The sequence below is a fragment of the Oncorhynchus mykiss genome, chromosome 28 (genome assembly GCF_057628025.1).
Source record: "Oncorhynchus mykiss isolate SJ-2025 chromosome 28, ASM5762802v1, whole genome shotgun sequence".
NCBI classification, from domain to species: Eukaryota; Metazoa; Chordata; class Actinopteri; order Salmoniformes; family Salmonidae; genus Oncorhynchus; species Oncorhynchus mykiss.
In genome coordinates, this window is record NC_143049.1 from 24,932,420 (window position 1) to 24,953,127 (window position 20,708).

General features: G+C 42.1%; 1 protein-coding gene across 32 annotated transcripts in view; it reads right to left on the minus strand.

Moving 5' to 3' along the window:
• LOC110508187 (disco-interacting protein 2 homolog C) overlaps positions 1–18,233 on the minus strand; it is a 254,241-nt gene extending 236,008 nt beyond the window's left edge. For 15 of the 32 annotated variants that reach the window (XM_090224814.1, XM_090224807.1, XM_036967147.2 and 12 more), the window contains exon 1: positions 17,823–18,207. In XM_090224814.1, the coding sequence (XP_090080940.1) occupies positions 17,823–17,901 (79 nt within the window). In that variant the 5' untranslated portion in view covers positions 17,902–18,207. Of the gene's footprint in view, positions 1–17,822 lie in introns of all 32 variants that reach the window. The other 17 variants (XM_090224813.1, XM_090224804.1, XM_090224810.1 and 14 more) reach the window with 5 other exon arrangements.
• Positions 18,234–20,708: the final 2,475 nt, after the last annotated feature.

Below are 20,708 nucleotides of genomic sequence, written 5' to 3' on the forward strand. Positions count from 1 at the left end.
GTCAGATGAAGCAGCTGCTAAGCTACAGGACTGTTTTGCTAGCACAGACTGGAATATGTTCCGGAACAACGCCGATGGCATTGAGGAGTACACCACATTTTATTTTAATTAGACAAATCAGTTACGTACAAATGCATATTTACAATGACAGTGTACCGGGGAACAATGGGTTAACTGCCTTGTTCAGAGACAGAACGACAGATTTTTACCTTGTCGGCTCCGGGATTTGATCCAGCAACTTTTCGTTACTGGCCAAACTCTCTAACCACTAGGCTACCTGCCACCCTTCATCAATAAGTACACACACACACACACACCAACCAGAAGCCATGGATTACAGGCAACATCCTCACTGAGCTAAAACTGCCGCTTTCAAGGAGCGGAACTCTTACCCAGAAGCTTATAAGAAATCCCGCTATGCCCTCCGACTAACCATCAAACAGGTAAAGCATCAATACAGGACTAAGATCGAATCAAAATACACCAGCTCTGACGATCTTCACGATGTGGCAGGGCTTGCAAAACATTAGACTACAAAGGGAAGCACAGCCAAGCCCTGCCAAGTGACACGAGCATACCAGACGAGCTACATTACTTCTATGCTCGCTTGAAGGTAAATAACACTGAAACATGCATGAGAGTACCAGCTGTTCCAGAAGACTGTGTGATCAAGCTCTCCGCAGCCGATGTAAGACCTTTAAAACAGGTTAACATTCACAAGGCCAGAAGGACTACTGCGAGCATGCGCTGACCCACTGGCAAGTGTCTTCACTGACATTTTCAACCACTCCGAGTCTGTAATACCAACATGTTTTAAGCAGACCACCCTAGTGCCTGTGCCAAAGAACACTAAGGTAACCTACCGGCCCATAGCACTGACGTCCGTAGCCATGAAGTGCTTTGAAAGGCTGGTTATGGCTCACAACTAGAGGTTTCAACGTTGATACCGATAATTGAAGGACAAAAAAAAGCCGATACCGATTAAAATCGGACAATTTTTAAAATGTATTTGTAATAATGACAATTACAACAATACTGAATGAACACTTATTTTAACTCTATATAATACATAAATAAAAATCAATTTAGCCTCAAATAAATAATGAAACATGTTCAATTTGGTTTAAATAATGCAAAAACAAAGTGTTGGAGAAGAAAGTAAAAGTGCAATATGTGCCATGTAAGAAAGCTAATGTTTAAGTTCCTTGCTCAGAACATGAGAATATATGAAAGCTGGTGGTTCCTTTTAACACGAGTCTTCAATATTCCCAGGTAAGACGTTTTAGGTTGTAGTTATTATAGGAATTATAGGACTATTTCTCACTATACCTTTTGTCTTTCAAATACCTTTGACTATTGGATGTTCTTATAGGCACTTTAGCATTGCCAGTGTAACAGTATAGCCTCCGCACCTCTCCTACCTGGGCTCGAACCAGGAACACAACGACAACAGCCACCCTCGAAGCAGCGTTAACCATGCAGAGCAAGGGGAACAACTACTCCAAGTCTCAGAGCGAGTGACGTTTGAATGGCTATTAGCGAGCACCCCGCTAACTAGCTAGCCATTTCACATCACGTCGTTACACCAGCCTAATCTCGGAAGTTGATAGGATTGAAGTCATAAACAGCAGAGCTGCTGGCAAAACACACGAAAGTGCTGTTTGAATGAATGCTTATGAGCCTGCTGGTGCATACCATCGCTCAGTCAGACTGCTCTATCAAATCATAGACTTAATTATAATACACTGCTCAAAAAAATAAACGGAACACTAAAATAACACATCCTAGATCTGAATTAATTAAATATTCTTATTAAATACTTTATTCTTTACATAGTTGAATGTGCTGACAACAAAATCACACAAAAATGATCAATGGAAATCAAATTGATCAACCCTTGGAGGTCTGGATTTGGAGTCACACTCCAAATTAAAGTGGAAAACCACACTACAGGCTGATCCAACTTTGATGTAATGTCCTTAACCTGTTAGAGCTCTAGGGGCGCTATTTCATTTTTGGATAAAAAACGTTCCCGTTTTAAGCGCGATATTTTGTCACGAAAAGATGCTCGACTATGCATATTCTATTCAGTTTTGGAAAGAAAACACTCTGAAGTTTCAGAATCTGCAAAGATTTTGTCTGTAAGTGCCCCAGAACTCATTCTACAGGCGAAACCAAGATGATGCATCACCCAGGAATTAGCAGAATTTCTGAAGCTCTGTTTTCCATTCTCTCCTTATATGGCTGTGATTGCGCAACGAATGAGCCTACACTTTCTGTCGTTCGCCCAAGGTCTTAGCAGCATTGTGACGTATTTGTAGGCATATCATTGGAAGATTGACCATAAGAGACTACATTTTCCAAGTGTCCGCCTGGTGTCCTGCGTCGAATTCGGTGCGCAATTGCCAGCTGCTTCTACTTTACCATTTGATTCAGGGGACAAAGCATGTGTCCAAGAACGATGTATCAATGAAGAGATATGTGAAAAACACCTTGATGATTGATTCTAAACAACGTTTGCCATGTTTTCAGTCGATATTATGGAGTTAATTTGGAAAAAAGTTTGCGTTTTGAGGACTGAATTTATGGATTTTTTTTGGTAGCCAAATGTGATGTATAAAACGGAGCTATTTCTAATACACAAGGAATCTTTTTGGAAAAACTGAGCATCTGCTATCTAACTGAGAGTATCCTCATTGAAAACATCAGAAGTTCTTCAAAGGTAAATGATTTTATTTGAAGGCTTTTATGTTTTTGTTAATGTTGCGTGCTGGATGCTAACGCTAATGCTAACGCTAAATGCTAACGCGAAATGCTAACTCTAGCTAGCTACTTTTACACAAATTATTGTTTTCCTATGGTTGAGAAGCATATTTTGAAAATCTGAGATGACAGTCTTGTTTACAAAAGGCTAAGCTTGAGAGATGGCATATTTATTTCATTTCATTTGCGATTTTCATAAATAGTTAACGTTGTGTTATGCTAATGAGCTTGCTGATAGATTTACACAATCCTGGATACAGGGGTTTTTTCATAGCTAAACGTGACGCAGAAAACGGAGCGATTTGTCCTAAACAAATAATCTTTCAGGAAAAACTGAACATTTGCTATCTGAGAGTCTCCTCATTGAAAACATCTGAAGTTCTTCAAAGGTAAATGATTTTTTTGAATGCTTTTCTGTTTTTTTGTGTAAATGTTGCCAGCTGAATGCTAATGCTAAATGCTACGTTAGCCATCAATACTGTTACACAAATGCTTGTTTTGCAATGGTTGAGAAGCATATTTTGAAAATCTGAGATGACAGTGTTGTTAACAAAAGGCTAAGCTTGAGAGCTAGCATATTTATTTCATTTCATTTGCGATTTTCATGAATAGTTAACGTTGCGTTATGGTAATGAGCTTGAGTCTGTATTCACGAACCCGGATCCGGGATGGGGAGATCAGAAAGGTTAAAACAAGTCAAAATGAGGCTCAGTAGTGTGTGTGGCCTCCACGTGCCTGTATGACCTCCCTACAACGCCTGGGCATGCTCCTGATGAGGTGGCGGATGGTTTCCTGAGGGATCTCCTCCCAGACCTGGACTAAAGCATCCGCCAACTCCTGGACAGTCTGTGGTGCAACGTGGCGTTGGTGGATGGAGCGAGACATGATGTCCCAGATGTGCTCAATTGGATTCAGGTCTGGGGAACGGGCGGGCCAGTCCATAGCATCAATGCCTTCCTCTTGCAGGAACTGCTGACACACTCCAGCCACATGAGGTCTAGCATTGTCTTGCATTAGGAGGAACCGCACCAGCATATGGTCTCACAAGGGGTCTGAGGATCTCATCTCGGTACCTAATGGCAGTCAGGCTACCTCTGGCGAGCACATGGAGGGCTGTGCGGCCCCCCAAAGAAATGCCACCCCACACCATGACTGACCCACTGCCAAACCGGTCATGCTGGAGGATGTTGCAGGCAGCAGAACGTTCTCCACAGCGTCTCCAGACTGTCATATGTGCTCAGTGTGAACCTGCTTTCATCTGTGAAGAGCACAGGGCGCCAGTGGTGAATTTGCCAATCTTGATGTTCTCTGGCAAATGCCAAACGTCCTGCACGGTGTTGGGCTGTAAGCACAACCCCCACCTGTGGACGTCGGGCCCTCATACCACCCTCATGGAGTCTGTTTCTGACTGTTTGAGCAGACACCTGCACATTTGTGGCCTGCTGGAGGTCATTTTGCAGGGCTCTGGCAGTGCTCCTCCTTGCACAAAGGCGGAGGTAGCGGTTCTGCTGCTGGGTTGTTGCCCTCCACGTCTCCTGATGTATTGGCTTGTCTCCTGGTAGCGCCTCCATGCTCTGGACACTACGCTGACAGACACAGCAAACCTTCTTGCCAGAACTCGCATTGATGTTCCATCCTGGATGAGCTGCACTACCTGAGCCACTTGTGTGGGTTGTAGACTCCGTCTCATGCTACCGCTAGAGTGAAAGCACCGCCAGCATTCAAAAGTGACCAAAACATCAGCCAGGAAGCATAGGAACTGAGAAGTGGTCTGCTGTCCCCACCTACAGAACCACTCCTTTATTGGGGGTGTCTTGCTAATTGCCTATAATTTCCACCTGTTGTCGATCCCATTTGCATAACAGCATGTGAAATTTAATGTCAATCAGTGTTGCTTCCCAAGTGGACAGTTTGATTTCACAGAAGTGTGATTGACCTGGAGTTACATTGTGTTGTTTAAGTGTTCCCTTTATTTTTTTGAGCAGCAATAACACAGAAATACGAGCCTTAGGTCATTAATATGGTCAAATCCGGAAACTATCATCTCGAAAACAAGACGTTTATTCTTTCAGTGAAATACGGAACCGTTCCGTATTTTATCTAATGGGTGGCATCCATCAGTCTAAATATTCATGTTACATTGCACAACCTTCAATGTTATGTCATAATTACGTAAAATTCTGGCAAATTAGTTCGCAATGAGCCAGGCGGCCCAAACTGTTGCATATACCCTGACTCTGCGTGCAATGAACGCAAGAGAAGTGACACAATTTCACCTGCTTAATATTGCCTGCTAACCTGGATTTCTTTTAGATAAATATGCAGGTTTAAAAATAAACACTTCTGTGTATTGATTTTAAGAAAGGCATTGGTGTTTATGGTTAGGTACACGTTGGAGCAACGAGTCCTTTTTCGCAAATGCGCACTGCATCTATTATATGCAACGCAGGACACGCTAGATAAACTAGTAATATCAACCATGTGTAGTTATAACTAGTGATTATGATTGATTAAGTTTAATGCTAGCTAACAACTTTCCTTGGCTTCTTACTGCATTCGCGTAACAAGCGGGCTACTCGTGAGGCAGGTGGATAGAGCCGTTAACCGTAAGGTTGCAAGATTGAATCCCTGAAGTGACAAAGTAAAAATCTGTCGAATTCCAATTGTTATAAAAACTTGAAATTGTCCCTACTTAAATCGGCCATTCCGATTAATCGGTCGACCTCTACTCACAACTCCATTATCCCAGAAACCCTAAACCCACTCCAATTTGTATACCACCCCAACAGATCCACAGATGATGCGATCTCTATTGCACTCCACACTGCCCTTTCCCACCTGGACAAAAGGAACACCTACGTGAGAATGCTATTCATTGACTACAGCTCAGCGTTCAACACCATGGTGCCCACAACGCTCATCAATAAGCTAAGGACCCTGGGACTAAACACCTCCCTCTGCAACTGACTCCTGGACTTCCCGACGGTCCGACCCCAGGTGGTAAAGGTAGGTAACAACACATCCACCACGATGATCCTCAACACGGGGACCCCTCAGGGGTGCGTGCTCAGTCCCCTCCTGTACTCCCTGTTAACTCATGACTGCACGGCCAGGCACGACTCCAACACCATCATCAAGTTTGCCGATGACAACAGTCTGATCACTGACAATGACGAGATAGCCTAGAGACCTGTCCGTGTGGTAACAGCACAACAACCTCTCCCTCAACGTGATCAAGACAAAGGAGATGATTGTGGACTACAGGAAAAAGAGGACCGAGCACGCCCCCATTCTCATCGACAAGGATGTAGTGGAGCAGGTTGAGAACTTCAAGTTCCTTGACGTCCACATCAACAAACTAACATGGTCTAAGCACACCAAGACAGACATGAAGTGGGCACAAAACCTATTCCCCATCAGGAGACTGAAAAGATTTGGCATTGGTCCTCAAATCCTCAAAGTTCTACAGCTGCACAATCGAGAGGATCCTGATTAGTTGGATCCCTGACTGGTATGGCAACTGCTCATCCTCTGACCGTAAGGCGCTACAGAGTGTTGTGCGAATGGCCCAGTTCATCACTGCGGCCAAGCTTCCTGCAATCCAGGAACTCTATACCAGGCAGTGTCAGAGGAAGGCCCTAAAAATTGTCAAAGACTCAAGCCACCCTAGTCATAGACTGTTCTCTCTGCTACCACACTTGCAAGCGGTATGGGAGTGCCAAATCTAGGTCCAAGAGGCTTCTAAAACAGCTTCCAAGCCATAAGACTCCTGAACATCTAATCAATTGGAATCCCAAGACTACCTGCATTGCCACCACTCTTTTACACCACTGCTACTCTCTGTAGTTACCATCTATGCATAGTCACCTTAACTCTACCTACATGTACATATTACGTCAACTAACCAGTGCCCCCGCACATTGACTATATACATGGGGGTACCGGTACAGTCTCGCTACGGTTATTTTACTGCTGCTCTTAAATTACTTGTTCCTTTTATTTCTTATCAGTATTTTTTTTAACTGCATTGTAAGGTGATGTATTCGGCGCTTGTGACTAATAAAATTTGATGTGGGCTGCGTGGCTCCTAGAATGGGTCTGACTTTGTGATATTACCTAATCGGTTTCTAATAGTATAGGAAAAGTAGGCAATACACTAAGCATACAATGATACAATGACAACATGCCTGATGCATAGATTGGTTGGTTGAGTGAGGATATCCGATATGGGTGAAAATGACTGGTTGTTTCTTATATTTTCAATGCTCTTCAACACCCAATCAACACTGTTACCGGAGTTCAGTTCACACAACATAAGAGAACAGAATTGAGGGGAAGAAGCGATAGAGCAGCACAATAAAGGGAGTTCATCCCAGTCCTCTGTCTGAGGTAACAAAGATCCACTGTTCAGTAGAAGACTAGAATGTGTTCAACAACCAGGCAGGAAAAGAATGTTTCACACAGAGACTCTATTGACATTGTGATGTCATCAGAAGAGTTAGGTTGGATATCTTCAGAAGGGTAAAAAAAATGCAGTCGAAATGCTCTGTGGAGTCTAACTGTGTCCGAAATGGCACCCTATTCCCTATATAGTGCACTACTTTTGATCAGGGCCAAAGCACTATTTTGAGAATAGGGTGCCATTTGGGATACATTCATCATGCATCACTGAAAGGCCAGTGTGTTGTTCATCTGGTCTGAATCTAATAAACCTGATCTATTTAAACTTATTAAGTACCTTATTTTGCAAAACAGCCTGCCGCTGTCTGGATGGACAAAGGTTTGGGCTCATCTGCACTGAGCTCTGTGATCGCTCCCCCATGTTGGGATTGTGTCACACTTCACTATTACCAGTATATATTGTTCTCTAGGGTCCCAGACAACAGTTAGCTAAAATGTCATTATAAACTGAGTTTTTGTTGAGCAGTGAGAGGTCTGTGGAGATTAACAAGGAAAGGAAAATATTCATCATAGCCAGGCCCAGTGGGGTTAGAGGGGAGGGTGGGGAGGCAGGGTCATCACTGGAACTGTAAACTAACCTCACCTTTAGCAGCAATAACAAATACAACGGGATGGGACCTCAAAAGGGAAACGCAGCATCTGTAGCAAATATTTGTCGTCTCCATGTTTTGAAAGTGGGAATAAGGCCATGGTTGCATCTCCATATCGGTTTAATTTATTTTCACAGCAGGGGAGTACTGGATTCTTTCTCACCCCAGACTTTAAATGACGAGCCCTCCAACATGCTGGCTTCAAAGCAAGCTGAGAAAGAATCAAAGGATGGGCACAAAGATACACTTTTTTACTAAAAACTGCCTGTGAGCAGCGGGGTACTGACGCAATCCTCAAGTAACAACTTTCTGCCACAGACATACGGCCCCTTTTTGACCAGTCCAAGAATGACATCACCCACCCATCTGAAGCTGTGGCAGCAGTTACATTCACAAGCTGCCCTCCCGAGAAATGCAAATTTCATGTGTGTCTCCCAAGTGGCACCCTATTCCGTATAATGTGCACTACTTTTGATCAGAGTTCTATGGGCCCTGGTCGAAAGTAGTGCACCATAGGGGATAGGGTGTCATTTGGAACACAAACCATGGCTTTACTGGTGTCCATGTGACAGTGAAGGTTCCCCTACGAAAGGAATGGGATTCTCCCTACATGGCCTCCACACTGTTTTAACATGAGCTGGATGTTGGTTTCCTACCAAGCAAAACAAAAGGTGTTACATTTTTTTATTTTGAGGGGATGGAGCGGGGGGTCAAAACAGGATGAGGGAGTTATTATGGGCTTAGTTCCACTGGAGAGAAAGATTTCCAGTACACAGAAAACAGTGTTCTTCATTACAAGTTGAACCATGTGAGGTTATGAACTTGAGAAATCATGTCATTGAGTATGTTTACATGCACACTAATTATTCAATATTAAACCGATTAAAACCTGGTTTTCTGAGCAATCTTTCAAATTATTAGGACAAAAAGAGGTGTCTGGGTAGCCATTTGATTAGCTGTTCAGGAGTCTTCTGACTTGGGGGTAGAAGCTGTTGAGAAGCCTCTTGGACCTAGACTTGGCTCGCCGGTACCGCTTGCCGGACAGAGGGCAAGCAGTTGCCATATCAGTCAGTGATGCAACCAGTCAGAATGCTCTCGATTGTGCAGCTGTAGAACTTTTTGAGGATCAGAGGACCCATGACAAATGTTTTCAGTCTCCTGAGGGGGAATAGGTTTTGTCGTGCCCTCTTCATGACTGTCTTAGTGTGTTTGGACCATGATAGTTTGTTGGTGATGTGGACACCAAGCAACTTGAAGCTCTCAACCTGCTCCACTGCAGCCCCGTTGATGAGAATGGGGGCCTGCTCAGTCCTTTCCCTGTAGCCGACAATCATCTCCTTTGTCTTGATCACGTTGAGGGAGAGGTTGTTGTCCTGGCACCACACGGACAGGTCTCTGACCTTCTCCCTATAGGCTGTCTCATCGTTGTTGGTGATCACGTGTTGGTGTCATGCCTGGCCATGCAATCATGAGTGAACAGGGAGTACAGGAGGGGACATTAAGTTCATCTCAGAATTATGCGGTTTGTGTGTCACTGTCAACTCAGAATTGCCTCATGGAAAAACATGGAAATCTTAATAAACAATACTTTGAACAACCCTACCTTTTCCTATTATTTCAAAACTCCATTCCCACATGTTATCAGGGTGGCATGGGAAATGTCTGCATTGAAATATGACACTGCCTTAAAAGCAAAACAGTCAAACTGCCTGCCAACAAACGCCAGGTTCCCTATAGACTAGGCGATAACAAAATCAGACACAACTACGACGAGAGAGGAATCATGAATGCATTTTAAAATGACACCCTATTCACCACACAGTGCACTACTTTTGACCAGGTCCATATGAGCCCTGGTTAAATGTAGTGCACTACATAGGAAAAAGGGTGTCATTTGGGATATAACTCATAAATTCAGCCAATTAATAGTGGAGTCAAGAATGCAATATTTATAGTTGTTCCTGCTAGTTTCAGCCAATTTTCCGTTATGCTGGGTATCCAACCATTCACACCATTACAGCCCTGTTGATTGGATCTACAAACGCTCACTAGCAGATGGGATGGACATAAACCACTGCATCCCAACACGGACCCTTCCAAATACAGAATCTTCACGCACGGAAGAACACCATTTTGATTTGGAAGTTGGGAGGGAATGAGATGAGGCTCAAAGGCCCTGGCTACATCCAAAATGGCAACATAATCCCTGTATAGGCCAATTCTTTTGACCAGGGCCCATAATGCACTATGTAGGGAATAGGGTGACATTTTGGATGAAGCATGTAGGATGGTACACTGACTGTTAAAGACGGCATTTAGCTAGCTGTATATCCACAGAGCCACAGCACAGAGACAGTCTAGCTAGTCTACAGTACATGTCATACTGTCATAATTCAAAAGCTTGAAGGTAGTCTTTGGAGGCAACGGTGTAAATATTCATTTCCCCTCTGTCATGGGGAGAACACAAACCTGAGGGCTCACTGAAATGTCAGACGATGAACAATAGGCATTTGTTTGGCTTTGGCAGATTTCTGGACATAGAGGACAGGTTGACATCCTCTAATACCTAAGGGGTACATCCCAAATGGTTCCCTATTCCCTACATAGTGCACTACATTTGACTAGTGCCATATCGGTTCTTGGTCAAAAGTAGTGCAATATAAAAGGAATAGGGAGTCATTTGGGACGCAGACAGAGAGAAATCAGAAAGGCAGCAAAGGTATAGTGGTGGTGATGGGCTCCCGTTACGGTTTGGTATGTTTAGTTTGTGGTTTTGTCAAAAGAGACAGATCATACAGGTCTAAAAATACTGGACTTTCTTAGGGTCTAAATTACATTTTGTCCAATTCCTGCAGTCTGGTTCAAGAACAGTAATACATTGCTCAGGCTGGCTTATTCAACATCTCACAGTGAAGAATGTAGTGATTAGGTGAAGGAAAAAAATGTTACGGTCAATGAGGTGCTGCCAGCGGAACAGCGAATGAGTGAATACTAACAGTACCATGTCTGAAGTTTTAAATCACTGACAAGTCTTCAGAATCAATGATGATTAAATACTGGCTGAAAAACATATATAAGGAGGACTAAGAGAAAGTCCTTACCTACACCCATCTGATCTGACTTACAATGGCTGTATTATGTAACCACGACTGCGAATGTGAATCAATAATTACAATTCTCTGAAGCTGCTGAATATCCTGTTCATTCATTGGTGAGGCAAGGACAGTAAAACTCAAGCCTCAAAATGAATAACTAAAGCCTCTAAAAACGTATACAGACCGGAGAATATTCTCAGGCAAAGCAGCCTCCGAGACCCTGGCATCTCATGTCATTTTCACAAGCAAGCGTCAACTAAAGACTACATATTATCGACCTGGGACCTTAGTGTCCTCAGCATAGAGATAGTCATGACATCTTGGAACCAACAGTGTCATCATCACTCTCATCACAACTCACCGCCAAGGAGGGAGGAGGAGAAAGACATCTCTATGGCAACTGCCACTCCAAAGGTAAGAGCACCAGGCACTTGGATGGGCTGGCTGAATCAGACACTTTTCGCAAATAACACCCTAATCCCTATATACAGTAGTACACTACTTTTGACCAGAGCACTATGAGCCCTGGTCAAAAGTAGTGCACTACACAGGGAACAGGATGCCATTTGGGACGCAGGCAGTGAACGCCAAGACAGAGGAATTTGGGAGGATGCAAACAAATATAGCAAGGTAAATACAGACTGGCTACTAGAAAAAGTAGTGAAGACAGCAGGTTTCTTGTGTACACCTCTACCTGCCTGTCTCCATTGACATTTTCTGTGAGCCTTGACCGTGGCCTGTCATAATTAATTCTCCATGATAAACAGTAAACACTGACTCTCTTTGTATCTGAATGACATACCTGTGACGGTCTCAGGGAATGCTGCTAGGTACGCTGATGTGTGTGTCCTTATCATAAGGGCAAAGCAATTCTGCCCTACCAAGCAAAAAGGCAGTAAATGCTCATAGCGTCGAACTGAGAAAACAGCTTTTATTTACTTTGGTTTCACAGTAACCTTATGCATTTACTTGCTAATATGACCTCCATTTTCTCCAAAACACAAGAGGAAGGATAGTTGTCCACATGATTAAGTATGTATTTAATGTAGCAAAAATTACATGAACTAATTTGACCAAATGAGCGGTTACTGCCTTTTTGCTTGGTATGGCAGAAGAGAAGTGAGCACTTAAGTCATTATTGGCATGTTTCAAAATCCTTATGTCACAAAAGGAAGGGCGGCAAGACACCTGTCATAATCTCAATCCAAAGGTCGGCGACTACACCTCGTTTTGATCCCAACTGAAAACAGTGGAGAGCGCAGAGCGTCATTATAACTCACCACCACCGGTCTGGCGTTGGGTGATTATGGCACTTTGACTCGCAACAGTGACATATTCTGTGAAATGCCAAGGATAGAATTCATTAAACATTCAAACAGAGGGGGAGAGCCACAGGCTTAGTCAGAGCTAGGCTGTACGACTCATTAGGTCGGCTGCCAGAATAAAACAAGGTTGTTTTATCAATGTACAAAATCCCCCCCACACGCCACAATATTATTCTGCTTTCAGAAGACAAAGAATCCTGAGTTGTCTGCATAAAAAAATAAAAAGTGTCAATGCACTTCACTTAGACAAAGAGTGTCTGATTTTAGCTTGAACGAAAAGTAGCAATGCACTGTATAACCACACCTACCATATTTTCCTTGGCTACTGTATAATTTATTATTCAGGGTAATTTTCTCTGAATTCATGCATTCCAAATAAAGTGCATTAGACATACTGTAGTCTGCTGCATGTCTTGCATACAAACAATCAAGGTCAGGCCACATTATATGATATTTTAATTGTAGGCCTATAGCTTCAAAACAGAGCATACATAATTGTTATTAACAGTAGCTAGCTAGTACAGTGAGGATAAGTATTTATTGAGGGAGAGAATTCTTTGAGCTGTATGGCTTTAAAACTACAAATGTCTGACAGAAACAGGCATCATATCAGACCCAGACGTGACCAAGGAGAGGCTGAAGTATGAAACTCCAAAAGGTGAGTAAGCAACAGGAGAAACTTATCCTTGAGTCAAAATGGTTTCTACATCTCTTCCTTACTGAAGAATTGGCTAGTCGAGGAAATGTAACATCACTGTCTGCACATACAACAGAGGGATCAAATGAAAGATCCTACATTTGAATTATGATGTATCATATTTATGCATGTGTTAGGCCCGGGTGTTGAACAACTTCCATTTGATGGAACCAAGTGAGTTAAGTTAATCAATTGAGTCTATTGACAGTTCAACATTTATGCCATAGCTATGTCAATAGGGTACAGCTGTGTGAAGAGCAATGAATTAATGAAACAACGTGTTTAGGACAGGACATTGATCTCTGAGGCAGAGGTCATGAAACTATTGGGCAATAGTGATAATCAAGCTCAGTGATTTGTTTTTTGCATAAAAAGGGTGCACTACATGTGTCAAGCGGTATGCTAGCCAAACATAACGGAAGTACATGTTGCACTAAATAATGTTTTTGCCAATCTGATTGCTTCAGACATTTGACTAGTGATTAACCAAACCATGTATTTATAGCCCAACATGCCTACTGCCTCTAACATAATATGCCATTCAGCAGCCTCTGTCAATCGTTTCACTTATCAGGAGAAGATATTGCATGACCATGATTTCTTCACCGATCTGATTGCTTCGGATATAGCACATTTGACTAGTGATGATACTATGTATGTATACAGTCTAGGCAAGTTCTACATGCCTTCAGTTTCAGTAAAACTAGAAAACAGTATAAGCCCTTAGCGTGTAAATCAGTGGTGTGACAGAGTCAGAAGCTGTGTCCCAAATACCACACCATTCCCTTTATTATAGTGCATTACTTTGGACCAGGGCCCACAGGGAATGCATCCAGATAATTAATACACCCTGGCTAAGATACACACAGTACCAGTCAAAAGCTTCAATTATCAGGTGTATTTCAATTAACAGGTGTGCCTTGTAAAAAGTGGATTTGTGGAATTTCATTCTTAATGAGTTGGAGCCAATCAGTTGTGTTGTGACATGGTAGGGGTGGTATACAGAAGATAGCCCTATTTGGTAAAAGACCAAGTACATATTATGGCAGGAACAGATACAATAAGCAAGGAGAAATGACAGTCTATCATTACTTTAACACATTAAGGTCAGTCAATCCGGAAAATGTCAAGAACTTTGAAAGTTTCTTCAAGTAGTCGCAAAAACCATCAAGCGCTATGATGAAACTGGCTCTCATGAGGACCGCCACAGGAAAAGAAGACCCAGAGTTACCTCTGCTGTTCATTAGAGTTACCAGCCTCAGAAATTGCAGCCCAAATAAATGCTTCACAGAGTTCAAGTAACAGACACATCTAAGCATCAACTGTTCAGAGGAGACTGCGTGAATCAGGCATTTATAGTCTAATTGATGCAAAGAAACCACTACTAAAGAACACCAATAAGAAGACTTGCTTGGGCCAAGAAACACGAGCAATGGACATTAGACCAGTGGAAATCTGTCCTTTGGTCTGATCAGTCTAAATTTGAGATTTTTGGTTCCAACTGCCGTGTCTGAGACGCAGAGTAGGTGAACGGAGGATCTCCGCATATGTGGTTCCCACTGTAACGCATGGAGGTGGTGGTGGTGTGATGGTGCTTTGCTGGTGACACGGTCTGATTCATTTAGAATTCAAGGCACACTTAACCAGCATGGCTAACACAGCATTCTGCAGTGATACACCATCCCATCTGGTTTGCGCTTAGTGGGACTATAATTTGTATTTCAACAGGACAATGACCCAATACACCTCCAGGCTGTGTAAAGGTTATTTGACCAAGAAGGATAGTGATAGAGTGCTGCATCAGATGACCTGGTCTCTACAATCACCCAACCTCAACCCAATTGAGATGGTTAGGGATGAGTTGGAGTGCAGAGTGAAGAAAAACCAGCCAACATGTGTTCAGCATATATGGGAACTCCTTTAAGAATGTTAGAAAAGTATTCCAGGTGAAGTTGGTTGAGAGAATGCCATGAGTGTGAAAAACTGTCATCAAGGCAAAAGGTGCCTACTTTGAAGAATCTCAAACATAAAATATATTTTGATTTGTTTAACACTTTTTTGATTATTACATGATTCCATGTGTTATTTCATAGTTGATGTCTTCACTATTATTCTACAATGTAGAAAATAGTACAAATAAAGAAAAACCCTTGAATGAGTAGGTGTGTCCAAACTTTTGACTGTATTATATATACACAAAAGTATGTGGACACCCTTTCAAATGAGTTATTTCCACAATTTTAGCCAACTAGCACACCGTCATGCAATCTCCATAGACAAACATTGGCAGTAGAATATCCTTACTGAAGGGTTCAGTGACTTTCAACTGAGCACAGTCATAGGATGCCACCATTCCAACAAGTCATTAGGTCAAATTTCTGCCCTGCTCGAGCTACCCAGGTGATAGGGCGAGAAGTGGTAGGCCACACAAGCTCACAGAACAGGACCACTGAGTGCTGAAGCGTGTAGCGGATAAAAATCTGTCCTCAGGTGCAACACTCACTACCGAGTTCCAAACTGCCTCTGGAAGCAACATCTGCACAAGAACTGTTCATCAGGAGCTTAATGAAATGGGTTTCCATGGCAGAGCAGCCATGGAAAAAGCCTAAGATCACCATGCGCAATGCAAAGTGTCGACTGATGTGGAGTACAGCTCGCCACCATTGGAGTCTGGAAACGTGCTCCCTGGAGCTTCACTATTTGGCAGTCCTGACGGATGAATCTGGGTTTGGCGGATGCCAGGAGAACGCTACCTGCCCCAAAGCATAGTGCCAAATGTAAAGTTTGTTTGAGGAGGAATAATGGCCTGGGGCTGTTTTACATGGTTTGGCTCCTTATTTCCAGTGAAGCGAAATCTTATCTTGATGCAACAGTTTGGGGAAGGCCCTTTCCTGTTCCAGCATGACAATGCCCCCATGCACAAAGCGAGGTCCATACAGAAATGGTTTGTCGAGATCGGTGTGGAAGAACTTGACTGGCATGCACAGAGCCCTGACCTCAACCCCATTGAACAGCTTTGGGATAAATTGGAATGCCAACTGTGAGCCAGGCCTAATCGCCCAACATCCGTGCACGACCTCACTAAACGCTCGTGGCTGAATGGAAGCAAGTCCCTGCAGCAATGTTCCAACATCTTGTGCAAAGCCTTCCCAGATGAGTGGAGGCTGTTATAGCAGAAAGGAGGGGACCAACTCCATATTAATGCCCATGATTTTGGGATGAGATGTTTGACGAGCAGGTGTCCATATACTTTTGGTGATGAAGTGTAAGTCAAGGGGCACTGAGAGGACAGCTGGTGGACTGGTTTGATGTTAACATTCACCTGACAATCAGATTAGGTCGGTCCGGACACCTGTTGGCGTGCCGGGCCTTGCTGATTGACCTCCGATAATACTCTCTATCCGCATAAGAACATCACAAATCTCCATGGTTCACAGCAGGAGGACTCAAGGCCGGGGCATGTACCGGTTTTGACCAGAATACTATCACATTTCTTATTTCCTAAAATATAGTCTCAAATTGGACCCTATTCCATGCACACCTAGGTTGTATATATGTCAAGTGCCCCCCTCCTAAATCAGCACTCCAGCACTGAGTTATGATCTGTTGTAGCCTATCACTATCTACCCAAGGCGTTTGATCTCAGGAGCCCCAGTCAAAGAGGTTGAGCTGTGAATATAGGTCAAAGTCTGAGAGGTGAATAACTATGCATTTCATGATGTGCTGGATAAGGACAGTCAACTATTCAAATAAATAATGCAGTAAGGCACCCATTTCCAGAAGCTGTTTACATTTGATGCTTAATAACTCTCATAATTACCTAGACTCATGGTTTTCCAAAACAGTCTAGTGAGTAAATCTAGTTATGAGAACTATTCCACCATTCACACCACACAAGCATGGTGTGAATTAAATTAAATGTAACTTCCATTGCTCAAAAACTCAAAGTGATTGGTTGTCTGTGCATCTCATCCCCCAAAGTTGTCCTCACAGTTATAGACTTAATTAGACTAACACCATATATATGAATACACTGAACAATGGAACTCTTTTTTTTTTTTTTAAATAGAGGGCAATATCAACATGCCCATATATAAAATTAAATAAGTGTATAGCCTTCCCATTGCTTTTGAACATTTAATGGACACATACGAGAGAATGTATGTGCATTTTGTGTTAAAAAATTATTCAGAATAAATGGCTGAGCTCTGCAAATAAAAATGACAATTGCTTATGCTCACGACTGCCATTTGAAACTAGAAAAACATTGGTAACGGCTCTTGCACCGGAAACATGACACAAAGTGAAGTTTACAAATAGTGTCGGTTATATTTGTAGGCCTACCCTAACAAATTTGGAAGAACATGTCAAATTCAAGACTATGGCTATAGTTTTGTCCATCGTCAACTTGACAGCAAAATAATGTGTTCTTCGGTCTTCAACAGCCACTTAGAAATGAACCTTTCACATGATAAACGTGACGTCTAGGCAACACTAAAGAGTGGACTAGGCTACTTTGTAACCGAAAAAGGAGTTCCCAATAATACCTTGAATCAATCTAAAAATGCCATCAGTTGATACATTTGACAATATCAATGTTAAATTGGCGTAATGATTTGTTTCAAGGTCACAATCTTTCTATTTCTAATAGCCAAAATCTGATGAGAACACATTGCACTCTGTGGTGTGATATAAAAGTACAATGAAACTGATATGTCGCAATGTACTGTGATTTGATTCAACATGAATTTGCGGCAGTACTCTCTGCTCATTGCGCGCAAGATCCATCCATGAATTCCCACAAAGCTTTCCCTTTTCTTTGCAGCAAAGAATGTCCGTTTTTCTGCTAAATATAATAACTATATTAAGGGGACATTAAAATATTGCTTACCTTCTGATAACTCCAGTTCCAGCTCAGCAAGTCTGTCTCGCACCTCCAAAGGAAGGGGTAAAGTATCACGGTCCGCCATTCTGCTTTAAAATTGTCTTGCTCTTCTCTTCTTCTCCTCACTGAGTCCAGTAAAGTCTTTCAACACTGACCGTCCTTTCTCCGCAGAGCGCCGATGCATAAGGCAAAAGAGTCGCGAGTTGAGTGAGAAATAGAAATGCGGAAAGCGTTTGGGCGAATTCGAATATCGCTTTGCTCGCGTTCTTATTCAAGTCCAGCCATGGTTGGTTGTCCCTGTAGTATGAAAATGTACTGCTACTGTAATTCTGAGTGCTGCTGAGCGATACACAAACGTTGCTGCCACACATTGAGGCACACACGAGACCACATTCGAGCCCTGTGGAGGGCGCCAAATACCCACTTTCAAGAACTGTTCGAGATTTTAGCCCCTCTCTCCATCCAGAAGAACGTTATGTTGGTTTTAACATCCCATTGCCCCCCAACTGTTCCAATATAAAATATTTCAGAGGCTTCATGGCGCAAAATCAGTGGTTGAATTGAGCTGTTGTTTACGGGTTGGTCTGGAAAGGGGTTCGAGTTAAGGCTGGGCCCTTTCAGATATCACATTCATATGCATATATTGATTTTATCATTCTACGAAAATGGTGGCCTTTTGACCAGTCTTTTTTTTTTTTTAAATACATGTTTTATTTTTACTTAGCAGTGTTAATCAATACAAATTACATCTTAAAGTATTTTTACTACATTAAATAGATAAAAATGCGTGTGTTGCCTTCTCCCTGTATCTATATCTGTAGCTATAGCTGAATGACAATTCAGGCTTTCAAGAATATAATTAAACTATTTACTAAGGATATAAATCTGACAGAAAAAGGTTCATGATAATGTTACATTGTGTTTTTATTAGTAATAAATTTACTTTAAACAAAACACATTTTTCAATTATAACACCAGTGACAAACCGTCAGACTATTCTATTAAAACCAGCAGGAACATTAACACCAGTGACAAATCTGAAGAAAATATAGAATATCAAAGATGGTGGCCACAGTAGCTCAAACCGCACTTCTTAAATTGTAAATAAATGACTTACTCATGTGATTTGATAAATTATTTCAATCAAATGTCATTTTCCCTTACTATAAACGTTGTCACTTGTGTTACTTTGTTAAAGCTTCACATGAAATTACCAAATGAATCATCAAATTGCTAGCATATGAAGAGAGAGTGCAGACTCACCATATGTTTTTCAAAACAGCTCCACCTCCAATTAACCTTTGAACCAGGAGGAAGTTGGCAAGGACGTTGAATTTTTTTAAATATATATATGGGGTAACACCAGTGACATGAAATTGAGGGACAGCAATTCCCTGTAAATTATTTATAATATGTAGTTCATTTTTTTGTTACGTAATCCACTAAATAACTATAATACTTTACTTTGTTTTATGACATTTAAATATTTTTTAACTCAAAATGTCACAAAACCACGATTCATGAACCGAGGGACAACGATTTTCATGGTATTGACCGTGTTCTTTGAGATTATATATATATATATATATACACACACACACACATATACACACACATACATACACACACACACACTTGAAGTCAGAAGTTTACATACACCTTAGCCAAATAGATTTAAACTCAGTTTTTCACAATTCCTAACATTTAAACCTAGTAAAAATTCCCTGTCTTAGGTCAGTTAGGATCACCACTTTATTTTAAGAATTTGAAATGTCAGAATAATAGTAGAGAATCATTTATTTCAGCTTTTACTTCTTTCATCACATTCCCAGTGGGTCAGAAGGTTACAAACACTCAATTAGTATTTGGTACCATTGCCTTTAAAATTGCTCAGTTTTGGTCAAACGTTTTGGGTAGCCTTCCACAAGCTTCCACAATAAGTTGGGTGAATTTTGGCCCATTCCTCCTGACAGAGCTGGTGTAACTGAGTCAGGTTTGTAGGCCTCCTTGCTCGCACACGGTTTTTCAGTTCTGCCCACAAATGTTCTATAGGATTGAGGTCAGGGCTTTGTGATGTCCATTCCAATACCTTGACTGTGTTGTCCTTAAGCCATTTTGCCACAACTTTGTAAGTATGCTTGGGGTCATTGTCCATTTGGAAGACCCATTTGCAACCAAGCTTTAACTTCCTGACTGATGTCTTAAGATGTTAATTCAATATATCCACATAATTTTGCTCACTCATGATGCCATCTATTTTGTGAAGTGCACCAGTCCCTCCTGCAGCAAAACACCCCCACAACATGATGCTGCCACCCCCTTGCTTCACGGTTGGGATGGTGTTCTTCGGCTTGCAAGCCTCCCCCTTTTTCCTCCAAACATAACGATGGTCATTATGGCCAAACAGTTCTATTTTTGTTTCATCAGACCAGAGGACATTTCTCCAAAAAGTACAATCTTTGTCCCCATGTGCAGTTGCAAACCATAGTCTGGCTTTTTTTATGGCGGTTTTGGAGTAGTGGCTTCTTCCTTGCTGAGTGGCCGTTCAGGTTGTGTCGACCTGTTTTACTGTGGATCTAGATATTTAGTACCCGTTTCCTCCAGCATCTTCACAAGGTCCTTTGCTGCTGTTCTGGGATTGATTTGCACTTTCGCACCAAAGTATGTTTATCTCTAGGAGACGTGTCTCCTTCCTGAGCGGTATGACGGCTGCGTGGTCCCATGGTGTTAATACTTGCGTACTATTGTTTGTACAGATGAACGTGGTACTTTCAGGCGTTTGGAAATTGCTCTCAAGGATGAACCAGACTTGTGGAGGTCTACAATTTGTTTTCTGAGGTCTTGGCTGATTTTCCCATGATGTCAAGCAAAGAGGCACTGAGTTTGAAGGTA